Source organism: Myodes glareolus, chromosome 10 (genome assembly GCF_982192425.1).
Source record: "Myodes glareolus chromosome 10, mMyoGla1.1, whole genome shotgun sequence".
Taxonomy (NCBI): domain Eukaryota; kingdom Metazoa; phylum Chordata; class Mammalia; order Rodentia; family Cricetidae; genus Myodes; species Myodes glareolus.
The window spans coordinates 41288462-41302396 of NC_142035.1; the positions used below are offsets into that span (position 1 = coordinate 41288462).

Sequence of the window (13935 nt, forward strand, 5' to 3'; positions counted from 1 at the left end):
AGATGCACATTTAATATATGGCCCAGCCCTCTTTTCATACAAAGCGCCTGCTAAAATGCAAACAAGCTGGTTGTTTCTAGATTGGGTTGTCTCTAGCCCAATCATGAGGCGATCTAGAGACGGAAAACAAGGAAGCACTGACTGAGCATAGGCGAAGTCATAACCTGTCCTCAAGTCTCCTTTTGAGGACACAGTCATAAATTATGTCTGACTGACTTGAACAGCAGCGAACATAAATTGAAGGAACAGCTCAAAGTAGAGGTGGCAGCTTTGCTTTGAGAGGAAAGATCGGCTCAGTAGGGCAAGCAGGCCTCCTGCAGTCACCATTGAAGGGGCTCTCTGCAGGTTCCATCATGCACCTCTGCTAAGTTATGCCTCACTGCCCCGGAATAGACACTGGCTGGAACAGCACAGCTGCACGTGGCACCTGGACAAGAAATCTAGCCTTGCGCTTTCTAGTGGAGGTGACTCTTGGCTCTAGAACATTCCATATCAACCATTTCTTGGTCACAACTGCCTAAACATCAGTATTAAAGGTCTACAGCCCAAGTCTTCAAGCTGCAGAAGAACACGGGAGAGCTGGGGCCTGAAATGGCGGACTTGAGAACCTTTGCGAAGTCAGCAGGGCAAGATCCCTTGTGTGAAATATTAGTCACTTTGGTGGAGAGAATGCGCTAATTTGAATCATGTAGACACGTGCTAATGACTTAAAAATTGAGATAATAAGAAAGAGAACAGTGGAGAAAAGTCCTGACCTGCTACACACAAAGTCCTCAAGAGGACAGTACATAGTCAATTTCCTTCATGAGAGATTCACAAAACCTGCGTCTTCTCAGCATCAGGTCACTAGATATTCCTGCAAAATAATGACCACAAAGTACTGGTGGTATTACCATTTTACTGAGAATGTACTCTTAAAAATAATGTACGGGTGGGTAGGCTGGTTTTAGCGATGTGAACACTGGTCACAAACAGCAGTCTCTCCTCTACTCCTACTGTTCTGTTACTATTCAGCCCTACTGCTTAATACAGTTTACATTTATTTACCTCTCTAACAGTAATGGCAGCAGGCAAATACTATGGAGGAAATGAAGAACAGTGTTTTGAAGGTTTTTAAATTATGTTTACTCATTTACTTGTAGTGTATATGTGTGCAGCTGTGCAGGCACACACATGGCATGGTGTACATGTGGAGGGCAGAGAATGACTTGTAGGAGTTAGTTCTCTCCACTTTTGCCTGTCATGGGAATTGAACTCAGGTCAGTATTGGGCGGCAGGCACCCTTACCCACAGAGTCATCCAACTGGCCTGCTGGGAAACTTTTGAATAGGCCTCTGCCTCAGCACCTGTCCCTGATCTCTACAGAAGGAAACAATGATTCTCCATCACAAGAGCTAACAGAGAGGGTGCTGAAACCACAGAAGACTGAGGCTTTATCTGGTCAAACTCCTTAATTTGAAGACAGAGAAGGTGGAGGCTCTTGGGGAGGTCAGATATCATAGAGCTGTTCCTTGCAAACAAGGCTGACTGGTGACTGTCCTGTAACTTAACTACTAATAACTGGTTTTCTGTTTGGTTTCAAAGATTCTGATGTGTGTGTCTATGCATATGTGTGTGCTGGGAACTTATCTCAGGTCCCCAGAAATGAGCTATCTCTTTAATAAATAGCTAACTATTGACTGGAACGCCTTACTAATGAAAAACAAATACTTAAGTGACACCTTTTCTATTTTAGCTGCATTATACGTGGTTAAACAAATACTTAGGAATGGTAGAGACTTTTGTGTACCCTGGCATGCAATTTAGTAGAAGGACAAATTGCTCATGTGGCAACAGCTGCTCACCCAGTTTCAGGCTGACCCTCACAACTGAGACCACTCTAGAGCTTAATCAACGGCAGCAAGTGTTGATAGCAAACACTAAAACAACTGTACTTAAACATTTCAATATTTCTAGGCTACAAAGTTTACCCAACAGTTTTTTTTTTCAAATTCTCCTCAAATTTCATGTATTAGCAGAGCAAACCTACATGCTCCAAACCTGTGTTGTTCAGACTCAACCCATCTGTACCAACTATCTGCTTCACCGGCAGGCCAGCAGCAGCGGGGGGAGACTGAAGCTCCTCTTCCCTTGTCACAGGCTCATGACAATGAGAAGAGCCTACGATGAAGGTAAGGACTAATACAGATGTGCAGATTAGTCTTGTGTGAATTCCACACCGGTTCCAGGTGCCACCAGTTTTCTCGCCACTCAGATCAAAATCCCCGCTTGCTTGGAATAGTTTGACTTCTTTTTCCTCCCTTTTTATTATAGAGGATCATTTTCCCCAAATGAAAAGGGATTAGAGTTTTTGGTTTAAACAACAGAGCCTGGGATGATGATGCAGAGATGGGGAGTACCTACCAAGCACGTAAAGGCCCTAGATTCGATCTCTAACACCACATGCACGTACACACACACACACACACACACACACACGCACGCACGTACACACACGCGTGCGTGTGCACACACACACACATCAACAATAGATTAGCGTATAAAACATGGTTGTGTCAGTTTCTCAAGGGCAGAGGTGGGAACACATGTATGCTTTTAGGGCATACTCCTAACTAACCTAACTACCACTCAACATTTTTAAAAAATACTAATGAAAACAAAAGCTGAGAAGAGCTGCCATTTCTTCCAGCAGATATAATAAAAAGTAGTGTTTAAAGAGTAAAAATTTTTATTGTACCTCTTTCTTCTGTTCAGAAAACCAACTGGAATCCTTGTTTGGACCTTGCGCCACTATATGAAGATCCACGAGGACAGCAAAATTTCCACACTGAAAGAGAAGGGGTGAATATTTATTAATGGCAGAATGTGTCTGCAGAAAACTGCAGAGAATCTCACAAACTCCACACACAAGAACACAGCAACAAAACCACTCCTGGATGGAATCCCAGCATGGCTACTAATGTTCACAAGCTCATATTTATAATGGAAATGCTATGAAGAAATATAGGCTTAACCAGGACAGAGATGACAAAATAACTGTCCCTAGACCACAACTTGAAAGAGTCTAACCAGACATCTCCGTGACAGCTGATAGGCAAAACAAGAGAAAAGTTGAACAGGGCGATACTAGGTAGACCTCAGAAAAGAACAATTCTGTGGAGATTCAGAGAAAGGGACATCCTTTCTCTGCTGTGGATTAATTATTCTGTACACTGTGAATATGCATTACTCTCCTTCGATTAATAAAGAGCTGACTGGCCAGTAGCCATAGGTGGGACCACTAAAGTAAGGACAAAGTCAGAGGAGTAGCCAGCAGTTGCAAGAAGAACCAAGATGAGCATGCCATACTGAGAAAAAGTACCAAGTGACATGGCAGAATGTAGATAAGAAATATGGGTAAGAGTTAGCTAGTAACAAGCCTGAGGTACTGGTCAAGCATTTATAAATAGTATAAACCACAGTGTGTTTATTTGGGAGCTGCTGGCAGGCCAGAAATTTCCACCTACATTTCTCCTCAGGAGTAAGGAATCTGTGTAAGCTATTGCCTTTTGACAAGGAAGGAATTAGCTGGACCAAAGAGCTTGGAGTAAAAATAAATACACAGAAAAACAAGAAAAAAAAAAACAGAAAAAAAAGGAGTAGATATTTGAAGCTCGTTATTAAACTAAGGAAAATTTCAAATATGCTGTGAGTTTTCAAAGCCTCCTTTCTTACTCTATTGGCTAGCTGATGCAAAACCTTAAAAGAAAAAAATGAAAATACTGTATGTCTGTGTGGTACAATAGTGTAGCCAATTGGGTACTCAAAATATGGCTACTGTGATTTAAAAGCTGACATTTTAATTCTGTTTAAAATAAACTTGGTAGCCCCATGTAGCTAATGTCTCTGCACTGGACACCAGGCATAGAGATCTCACGAAAAGATGTAGCCAGACTAGAGATGGCTCGGTGGGGAAAGTGCCTGCTAGGCAAGCATGAGTACCAGCCCTGGTATGTGCCTCATGTCACAGTGCTGGTAGGGCAGAGACTCACAGGCTCCAGAAGCTCACTGGCTAGTAAGCCAAACTGAAACAGCAAGCTCCAAGTTAAGTAAGAGACCCTGTCTCAAAAAAATAAAGTGTTGTTCAATGAAGGACGATGTTGCCCTCTGGCCTCTTGTAGGAATTCATGCAGGGATGCATGCAGGGAGTCCTGTTGGGAGCACATATGTGCGTGTGTGCGCGTACAGATACACACAGACACACACAGACTGGAACCTTAAAATTGTCACACCTTAAGAGTAATTATTAAGATTCCCCAGATAACAGTAAATGAACATTTTGGAAAGGAAAGAATGTATAACCAGGACCACAGGTTGGGGATGTCCAAGAGACCCAGAGATTCAGTCTATAGACCTGTAGTAAAGTCACGTTGATAAATCTCTAAGGAGATCTTTGATTTCCGTTTTAAACTTTGGTGAAAGCAGATTTAACAAATGGTATTAGAGCATCAGATACAAACACAGAAAGAAAATGAAACTCACCTGGCATCTGCCAGACACAAAATTTAACTTGAGATAGATTACAGACTTAAGTATGAAAACCAAAAACTACTATTCTCATCGTAAAGGCAGGAAAAGATTTCTTATGTATGAGCTAGAAAACACAAAACATTGAAAGAAAAATTGTTGACTAAGCTGGACACGATCAAAAGAAGAAATGTTTGCTCATCAGCAGTACCACCAGTGGAATGCTATGTGTGCTGCAAACTGGATAAAACACCCTCACAAACACACATCTGACATGAAGGACTGGAATCCAAAGTAGGAAAACAACTTCCATGGACTGGTAGATTTTTTTGACATTCTAAGCTGGAATAGACACCACAAATATGAAAAATAGATGGCTGCACATGAGAGAGTGTTCACCATCACTGCTCACCAGTCAAGCTCAGTTCCCAATCAACAGCTACAGCCATGAAATGCAGGAGAACGTCTTAAGTTACAAAGACCAACACCATACCAAACGGGAGAAGATGGAGCAGCCCACTCTGACACGCTGATGGGGATGGAACTGGGTTGACCCACTCTGTCAAACGGTTTGCCTGTTCCCTACAACGAGCCATGTCCTTACTGACTAGGTCAATAAGGCCATTAGGACAACGAGGCCACCCTACAGGTTCACCTAAGCAACAGAGCTCTGTTCACACTAACGAGGACTGAAGACATACTCAAGGCCCAGCAACAGGAAAATAAGCTAACCGTAGTCTACTCACACAGTGGAATGGCATTAACCAAAATGGTGACACAGCCAAAATGGACTCATCTCAAAAAACATGAGCTAATGAGGTCAGACCAATGGATGCCTACTCCCCGGCTCCATGACAGCAAGAGTCTTGTTTGGTAAAGTGTCGGGGCGGTGCCTGAGAGGCATACGAAGAAGTCAAATGCAGTGACAGGAAACTGTGGGGTCCTGAACGGAATCTGGGTTGTATACCTAAAAGTAGCTCTGCTATTCTCACCATGTGTAAATTAATCACCACCAATAAATAATTTTTAAATGTAAGTAAGATGTGAGAATCTGTGTGTACATTATATGGCCTCCTATGAGGCCAGCATACCATGGCCATCTGAATGTAACTTAGTTTGATGCATCCAGAATTTTATTTTAATAAAAGAGATCCAAGAGAGAACATTAGAAAGCCAGAAAAAATATCAGTGTACCACATGGTAAGATAGAGAAGCTTTGTGAAATGCTGATAACAGGTAAATTTCTTTATGTGGGCTGCAGTAAAAAAAAAAAAGTTTGAAAGCCATACTCAAGTATATTATTATGCTTAGAATTTCTTTTCAGTTGTTGGTTACAGATCTAACCTTTAAGGAGTATGCTGCCACCAGGTGGAGGCCATATGCCACAAGTACAAGATCTTAGCTGGGGGATATTAACAGTTAGTATGCCACGAATCTTTCTTCAGCCAACTGAAAATCTGATACAATGTGCTTAGAATGCTTTTGAAATACATGAAATGTAATATATAGGATTAAAAAACTGACTACTCTGCAGCACATTTATGAAAACCTTAAAAAGTGACCCCAAATTTGTGATATAGTAATAACGTGTACGAGTTTTGCAGGCAATGATTTATATCACAGACTATGGACGTGGTGACAGCAGTAAACTGAAGGCAGTGAAGTATGTCTGACATTTTCAAATATCTGTGACAACTCTAACCACAGAGAGCTGTGATGTCTAGAGGCCACAAGCACTGTGAAAAACCACCGCCATGTGACTCCTACAATCATAATAATCCATGAGAACTTGGTCAGAACCAAGCTCTGGCTTTCCCTTCTCAGTCCAAGGAAGCTCCCAAGGAAACACAAGGTTCAGGCTGGAGTTTTCTCACAGCCCAGTTTATGCTTGATTATAGATTAATTAGATTTTTCATTCTTTAAATAAATAAATCTTCAATTCTTACACTGACAATGTAAGAGAGAAGTTTCCTAGGTTTCTGAAAGATTCTGTTCTGAGGTTCTCCCTGGGCAGCCAGCAAGCCCTGGTTCTCTGTAGCAGGAGCTTAGCTATCTACACTAATCAGGAGTACTGTGGCTTCTAAACTTCTCTGCTCTCAGAGCTCCACTTTTTTCTCCCATGAGTAAACTGAGGTGAACAAATAGGCTTCTGAGCACAGCAGGAGGCAAAGCCTCCCTTTCTCCTCAACCTTAATTAGGAGGTTGTTGCTACTCTCAGAAGGAAAACTCTCCAGTTCTCTTCAGGACAGGAAACATGGGAACCATTACTTCTTCCACAAGCCAGAGGCAGTCATTAGAAGTGAATCCAAGGGCAATGAGAAATAGCTTCACATCCTGTGCACTGGGCTGTGCGTGCACAGGCAGGAAACTCTCTCACTTTCACTCCTCCATCTAGAGGTGGCAGCCTAAACCCCGGGAAACACCCCCGTTGGAGAAGAGAGCCTATTGTTGGTTCCTGGCTGCTTAGCCCCGAAATAATCACACAGAAACTGTATTAATTAAATCACTGCTTGGCCCATTAGCTCTAGTTTTGACTCTAAAATTTAAGTCAAAAGATATGTTACTTTGGATAAGAGGTTTTGCTTTTGTTTCCACAGGAAATGTGGAACTGTGGATTCTTACTGTGTTAAGAAAAATCAGGTTTGACCAAGGAAGATCCCCTGAGAAATATCCGATAGGAGGAATGGCCCAGATATCTGAGTTCTATATCCAGAACAGTACAAAGACTGCTGCCTGAGATGATTAAGCCTCACAAGATACTCCAGTCAGGACTTGATCAAAATTCTAAATTTTCTTTAGGTCCCCATAAGATTATCAGTGCCCCCAATCAGCAGGAAGCACCCTAGAAAACTATGCCCACATTTCCAAAAAATGGATTATGGATGTTTGCCTTTGTTTAGAATGTTGGTTACAAGTTGTTATAGATAATGGCCAGTAGAAAAACTAAACAAAGGAGATTCGATTCAGAGTTCTTGTTTAAAAAGTGTGTGTGTGTGAGCCTGGATCCTGTCACACTTGTATTTTAAATAAAAGCTGATTGGCCAGTAGCCAGACAGGAAATAGAGGTGGGACAACGAGAATTCTGGAATTCTGGGAGGAGAGAAGTTTTAGTCTGCAGTCGTCACCCAGACACAGAGCAAGGAAAATGTGACAGCCTTGCCGAAAAAGGTACCAAGCCACATGACTAACACAGACAAGAATTATGGGCTAATATAAGTTATAAAAGTTAATAAGAAGCCTGAGCTACTAGGCCAATCAGTTTATAACTAAAGTAGACCTCTGTGTGTTTTGTTGGGAATGAATGACTGTGGGAACCGGGTGGGAAAGAAACCTCAGTCAACACACCCACACATTGCCTTTCCCTAGTTCTCTTGAAAAGGCCATCTCATCTTGTAAGTCCTATTTATTTATTTTTGGATGACTTCTCAGACAACCACCCTGTTCTGTGTTTGCATCATCCCCGCTTAGACTATCAGAATCTTTCCTCATGGTGTCCCAGATGAACCTGTAATGTCATCAACAGAGAATTCCTGTTGTAGCCAAACTTGGCAGTCTGGCCCTTCACCAAACACCACCACTATTTCCCATTGTGTGGTGGGCTCCTCCACCAGCCTCCAAGCCTATCAGGTGCATAGCAAGCTCTAGCAAGCTTTTCTGAACAGTTTATCTTCCTCCTCTGGATCAGACACATTCTTTAAGTGCTTACAGACTTGTGCATTAAATGATGGTCTATGGAGGAGACATCCCTGCTAGAATATGAGCTCCAGTAGAAATGGGTGCACACTCACGTCGATTCTAAATCCCATGAACATGCTTCATATTTAGCAGTAAGAAAAAACACATGACCAAACAAACTGCTTCGAGTTTTAGGTATCAGGAAGGAGAGCGCTCAAAAGCCCTTTTTTGGAACAAGGCCACTATTCAGCCCAATGCACGGAAGAACTGATGCCTTCCTCCCTCCTTATTGTGTAGGGACACCGACTGTCATCATGAGAAGCAACAGTTATTTGTTCAAAGTTTAAAATACAAGGATTCTGGCCATAAACTCAGTGCCAGACAAGCACACTGGTTATTTCACTTACTGCATCCCTAAATGTCAGAGGTGTAACTCTGTTGTGCTTTCTCTCTGAGTCTTCAGGAGACCGTGTCTTCTGACTTTAGAAAGTATCTCTAACATGAAAGTGAAAATGCTATCATGTCTCACCATGAAAATCAAGACAGATCACAGAGGTGGAAGGGTTTTCACATCGTCTGAGTCCCTCATCAACAGAGGAACACAGCAACATAGGACTGCAGCACGTACCACATCCTCTTGGCACCCACCCCCATCCCTAGTGGTGTTCACCCTAGGACCAGAGGCAGCAGGGTAAAGGCCCTGCCTGGGAGGTGTTGAATCCCATGGAATAGCAAGCTGTGTGTGTGTGGGGCAACCACAGCATTCAGAGAAAAAGACCCCATTAGCTCTGTATGCTCAAGTCTCAGAATGCAGATACACAGCTCAATGTCAGCATATGACACTAACAGGGCAGGAAGCCCCAGGCAACAGAGAAGCCCTGGAAGGGCAGAGGGAGCCTTAAGGGACTGGCAGGCTGGAAAGCCCTCCAAGTCAGGAAAGAGGAGCATGGCAGGCAGTAGAAACCAGAGCCAGGCAGATGTGTTTAATCCCAGCTGCACAAAGAAGACAAGGCCAATCTGATGGGACAAGGAGATCCTGGAGGCATCAGCTTTCCCATATGTGAAATAAGAGGACCCAACAGATCTCTTCGAAGGGACTTGTGCTCAGATCCCACCTCCACAATTATCTATATACTTGTTGCTACCTTCACACACAAGGCACATTCTTCTGTAACTGTCACTATAGAGACAGCAAAATATGGCAGCTTGTCCTGTCTATCATTCCACTACGGCCCATATGAAGGCATCAGGAAACTCCACATAATGTAAAATGCCAATTACAGGGCCAGCAAACACCATATGAACTACAGGAAATGGGGCTAGAGATGGCCAAGGGAACGAGCTCTGCAAAGAATATGCTCTTCCCTATGGTACTCCATGACACCCCCCGGCAGAAGTAAACTCAGCACTGCCACAGCACTTCTTCCTGTCTCTGCACAAAAACTTCCCACGTCAGCAAACACGTGACTATATCCCTATCTGTCCCACTCATAGGCCTGCATGAACACCTTTCTGTTACCTTGAAGCTGTCATGCCCAGTACTAAGTATGATACATAGGTATCAAAGAAGGGGATTTGTTAGTTTAGGGAAAGCATCACTAGTGAAAATGGCTCACCTGTCTTGTTGCTCTAGCAGGAACCACTTCCCTGTCTCTTCTACCCTATCCTTAGAACAAGACTACAGAATCAAGCTCGTGGCTTACAAGTAAGGTGACCCCATATACTCTCAGAAATGATCAACAGCACCCACCGGATGAAGCCAAGGGCTACTGTCTCACCTTCAATCAGTCAGTAGGGCACGATGCAAGGACAAATCCAGGCTTTGTGAACCAGATCTACCAGGGGAATGTTCTTGGCTCAAGTCAATGGATGACCTGTTCTTTGAATTCAAGTTTTTCTAGTTGAAAGGGATGCAGAGAAAAGGAAGGTCTACCTGAGGCCAAGGGAGTTGGGAGAGGAGAGCTGCTTGTTCCTGCGTCCTCACTGTAGGGCGTCTACAGGTCAGGGTGAGCAATTTTCTAGTCATTCTAAAATTTCCAGTAGATAGGGGAAAGAGTCTAGAGACAAAGAGAAATCATATAGAAATGAGGACGACAGAGAGAGGCAGAACAAGTGGGTCTGATGATAGCTTCCATAAGGAGAAAAGAGTGAGAGGCTGGTTGATGTCCTTTAGCAAACTGTTTCTGGTCTACTCAGGAAAGAGAAAGCCTTTTGCCTAATGATAGGGCAGATCACAGACAAGGTTTGGAAAGGGATGTACCATGATGCTAGAAATAAAGAAGAGGCCACTGAAAATGGAGTTGGAGAAGGGGCACACCACTGGGGCACACACACAAAACTAGAAAGTCTATTCATCAGTGTATGCAGAACATTGTTAAGAACAGGCTTCCAGTCGCACACTTCTTCAGATCCTTTCCCTAGCAATGTCTAGATGTGATCTGCAGCCCCGTCAGGTCAGTCATCTGGCCCACGGCAGGCTCAGAGCATATACAGCAATGAGGGGCATACTGGCCTAGGCATAGAGCAGACGACGTCACCCCCTCTCTCCCATCTCTGTCCTCCTCGCCAAAGGCAGAATTTGCTTCAAATTCCAGGACACTTTAGTTAGACTCTGTATTATCAATTAAAAACTTTTACACCTATACAGTATAAGTATTTTTCTATCTATACTAAGATCTAATAGATGCCTCAAAATTCTTTTGTAGCTTTACTCTGGCAACACATTGCTTCTTCGAAGAGCAGGCAGATGACTTGTAATCATGCCAGATGGCAAAGTAAAAACTATAAATGTTGCTCTTAAATATTTCTGCAACAAAGAACATGAAAGAAAAGATAACTCACTAGAAATTATTGTGGACTACTGAGAGTCTCTGAAGGGCTACAGATCAGGCCTGATCCATAGTTACCAACATGCAGGCTGTTCTGGGACATGATTGGGACCCACAATGGCTTATGTACCCTGAAGTGGAGTTTGGAAAACAAGAAGAGTCTCAGTCCATGTAAATTTTTATCATAAATCTCTCTCCCTCACTCTCCCCATCTCTCTGTGCATGTGTGTATTATGTGATACATGTGTATATGTGCATATATGTATATGATTGTGTGAGTATATATGTGTGTGTACATGTGTTGTGTATATGTGTATGTGTGAGAGTATGTGTATATGCATGTGTATGTATATGTGTATACATTAAAAAACAACCTTTTATGTCCCTGATGACAAACTAAAAAATCAGGTTAGCTTGAGTTGAAAGAATTTATAAAATTTATTATGAGTCAAACAAAAACCCTCTAAATATTCCCCTAGTGACCAGTACCTAGACTGAGAGGTAATTTGGAATGTAGGGTAGTCTTAAAGGGAGATTCGTGAATGATGCGCATGAAGGTGGGAGGGGGTGGCACAACTTTCCTACCTCCTTGGGTGGAACCAAGTAATCTTGAAGCGAAAAACTGGGGATTTTCAATGATTAGGAGTCCCATTTCTTCAGTTAGATACAAAAAGAGCAATGGAACAATTGGGTATATATTAATAGTAAACAACTAAAGCCACAGGGGCCAGTTTATACATCCATATCTTGGAAAAGATGGGAAAGATTTTCTTTGATTGCAGGCTCACTCTGCCTGTTTAAAAAGCACCTTTGTAAATATGGTAGAATTGAACATACTCCTAAAATATGTGAATGATGCTAAGTAGAAATGAATTGCTACCTGGCTACATGCATTTAGTGCTTAATTGTTATGCATTTTCAGACTGAGAGAATCTGACGTATAGTTAAGCAAGGGTTGCCCTCAAGGAAGCAGCAATACTTAAATATCAGGTCACAAGGACTGAGTAAGAAAAAATAACTTCCAAACCGGTAGATAAATACTCCTTTTTAGTTCTCCAGGGCCTTAAGGACAGAGAAGTAGGCAAACCAGAACAAACATGAAGAGACTGCTATATGCTCCATGTAAGAAGACTTGCAGACCAGAAAGGCCTTCCAGACAGGAAGTGTTCGGTCACAGGAAGCGGTCTCACCACCCAACCCAGGAGATCAAACTATACAGACACCAAACCCGTAAAATTGGGAGACTGAATGAATCATCACACTGCCACTATAGAACACAAGCCTTTTTCCTGTGAGAAGTGAGCAAAACCACACAGGGAGGACAGACCGGCTGCCTCGCTGTGTTCATACCAGCCACTTCAAACATCCAGGAATGCACCAGTGGTTACCCACCTTTATGTTTCTAAAATATGTCTCTAAATATGTGGGCTTACTGAACTCAAGAGTCAGAGAATGTACCTTCTGAAGAAAACGTTAACATGGAAAGCAGGGGCTTGAGAGTTGTACATATAGCCTCTTTCCTGTAAGCTTATGTTTGTAAGTTCCTAAGCCTGCTTGATTCTCAATCCCCTTATCTGTAATAGGGAGCAATAATGACAACGTAGAATGTGAAGATAGTAACAATATCAATAAATTAGTTATAAATTGAGAGGAGTTAACAAATAAATAACATCATTCTCACCAGTAACTCAAACCAGTGAAGGCAAACAAAACAAAACAAAGCAAAAAACTGACCAGCACAGCCCAGTGTCCTTCGGTAATGACGGGGTATTCGTTACCTGTAGTATCTTGAGTCATATGTGAAGTGATGACAAATGAGATTGGTTAATTAACAATTATGCATTAATTTCAAAACCTGCATGTAGCCACTGGACACTGTAATTACTTCCCCAAAGTGACTCCTTGCTCAAAAATCCTGGTTACATTATTTTAGTGAGAGACTGAAACCACAAACAGTATCAGGACCCCGTAATAGGACCTGCCCAGTGAACCAAGGGAATTCCCATCCCACAGGGAATTCCAGAACACTACTCAGCACTGCCTGTGAGGGATGAGAGGTACTAACCTGGGAAATTTCTATGAACTTTACCAAAGAAGGTGTTAGGTCCAATAAAAGTTTTAAAGGTATTTTCCTTGTAAATAGAAGGTGAGCCAATAAAAATAATTACTTAGAAATAGAGGATTAAGAAGATTAAGCTCTCATTCGTCTTTCACCCTGCTTTATCAAATCAAGAGGAAAAAAAGCCAAAATTCAAGTATGATTCTTAAAATGATTGCAGTCCCTTGGCTAATCATCCCTTGGCTTTGGTGGGAACGACCTTTAACGTTTGGTGCCGAGTTCCCCTCTCTCTGTGTGTTCAACGTCTCCCAGCTAGGGAAACAATCTTATAACTACTTTCCACAAAAGGATCAAGAGTTCAAAGGGAATTTTCAATCAATTCCTGCCTAAGGCAGGAAACTGAAATCCAAACGGGACAAACGCGTGTTAGAAAAACAAGGCCAGGGCTGCTGGTCAGAACTCAGCTTTTCCTTGTCTGGCCCATTTTTGCAAGAACTACAAAGAGGGACAAAGGGAGGTAGGTAATTGGTCACAGGGCTTGTTGGGAGCCACCTCTACTTTCCTTTTCTAATTGACTGCTGGGAATAACACCCTCTTCAAGGGATGCTCAAAGGGGAACATGCTGGGACAAGAGACCCCTGATGAAATGGCTTCAGAAGCGGCAGATCATTAATTAAGGATATTGAGGGAGAGGTTGAAAGCGTAGCTGAACTGAGTGGGAGGGACAAGTCAGTATCAGCTGCCACCTACACACTAGCAATTAAGCCTTATAAAGGTTCTCAGTGGAAACTTACATCTCCCAGGCATCCTCCTCCTGGCAAGAGAAGAGTCTCCTGAGGCCACTGAACTCTGAAGACTGCGGCACTG

At 42.6% G+C, this 13935-nt stretch overlaps 1 protein-coding gene across 10 annotated transcripts in view; it reads right to left on the minus strand.

Moving 5' to 3' along the window:
• Slx4ip (SLX4 interacting protein) overlaps positions 1 to 13935 on the minus strand; it is a 157942-nt gene that overhangs the window by 55877 nt on the left and 88130 nt on the right. For 7 of the 10 annotated variants that reach the window (XM_087911172.1, XM_087911170.1, XM_087911171.1 and 4 more), the window contains one exon: positions 2738 to 2827. The exons of the other annotated variants lie outside the window; for them this stretch is intronic. In XM_087911172.1, the coding sequence (XP_087767298.1) occupies positions 2738 to 2827 (90 nt within the window). The remainder of the gene's footprint in view (positions 1 to 2737; positions 2828 to 13935) is intronic. 10 annotated transcript variants of the gene reach the window in all.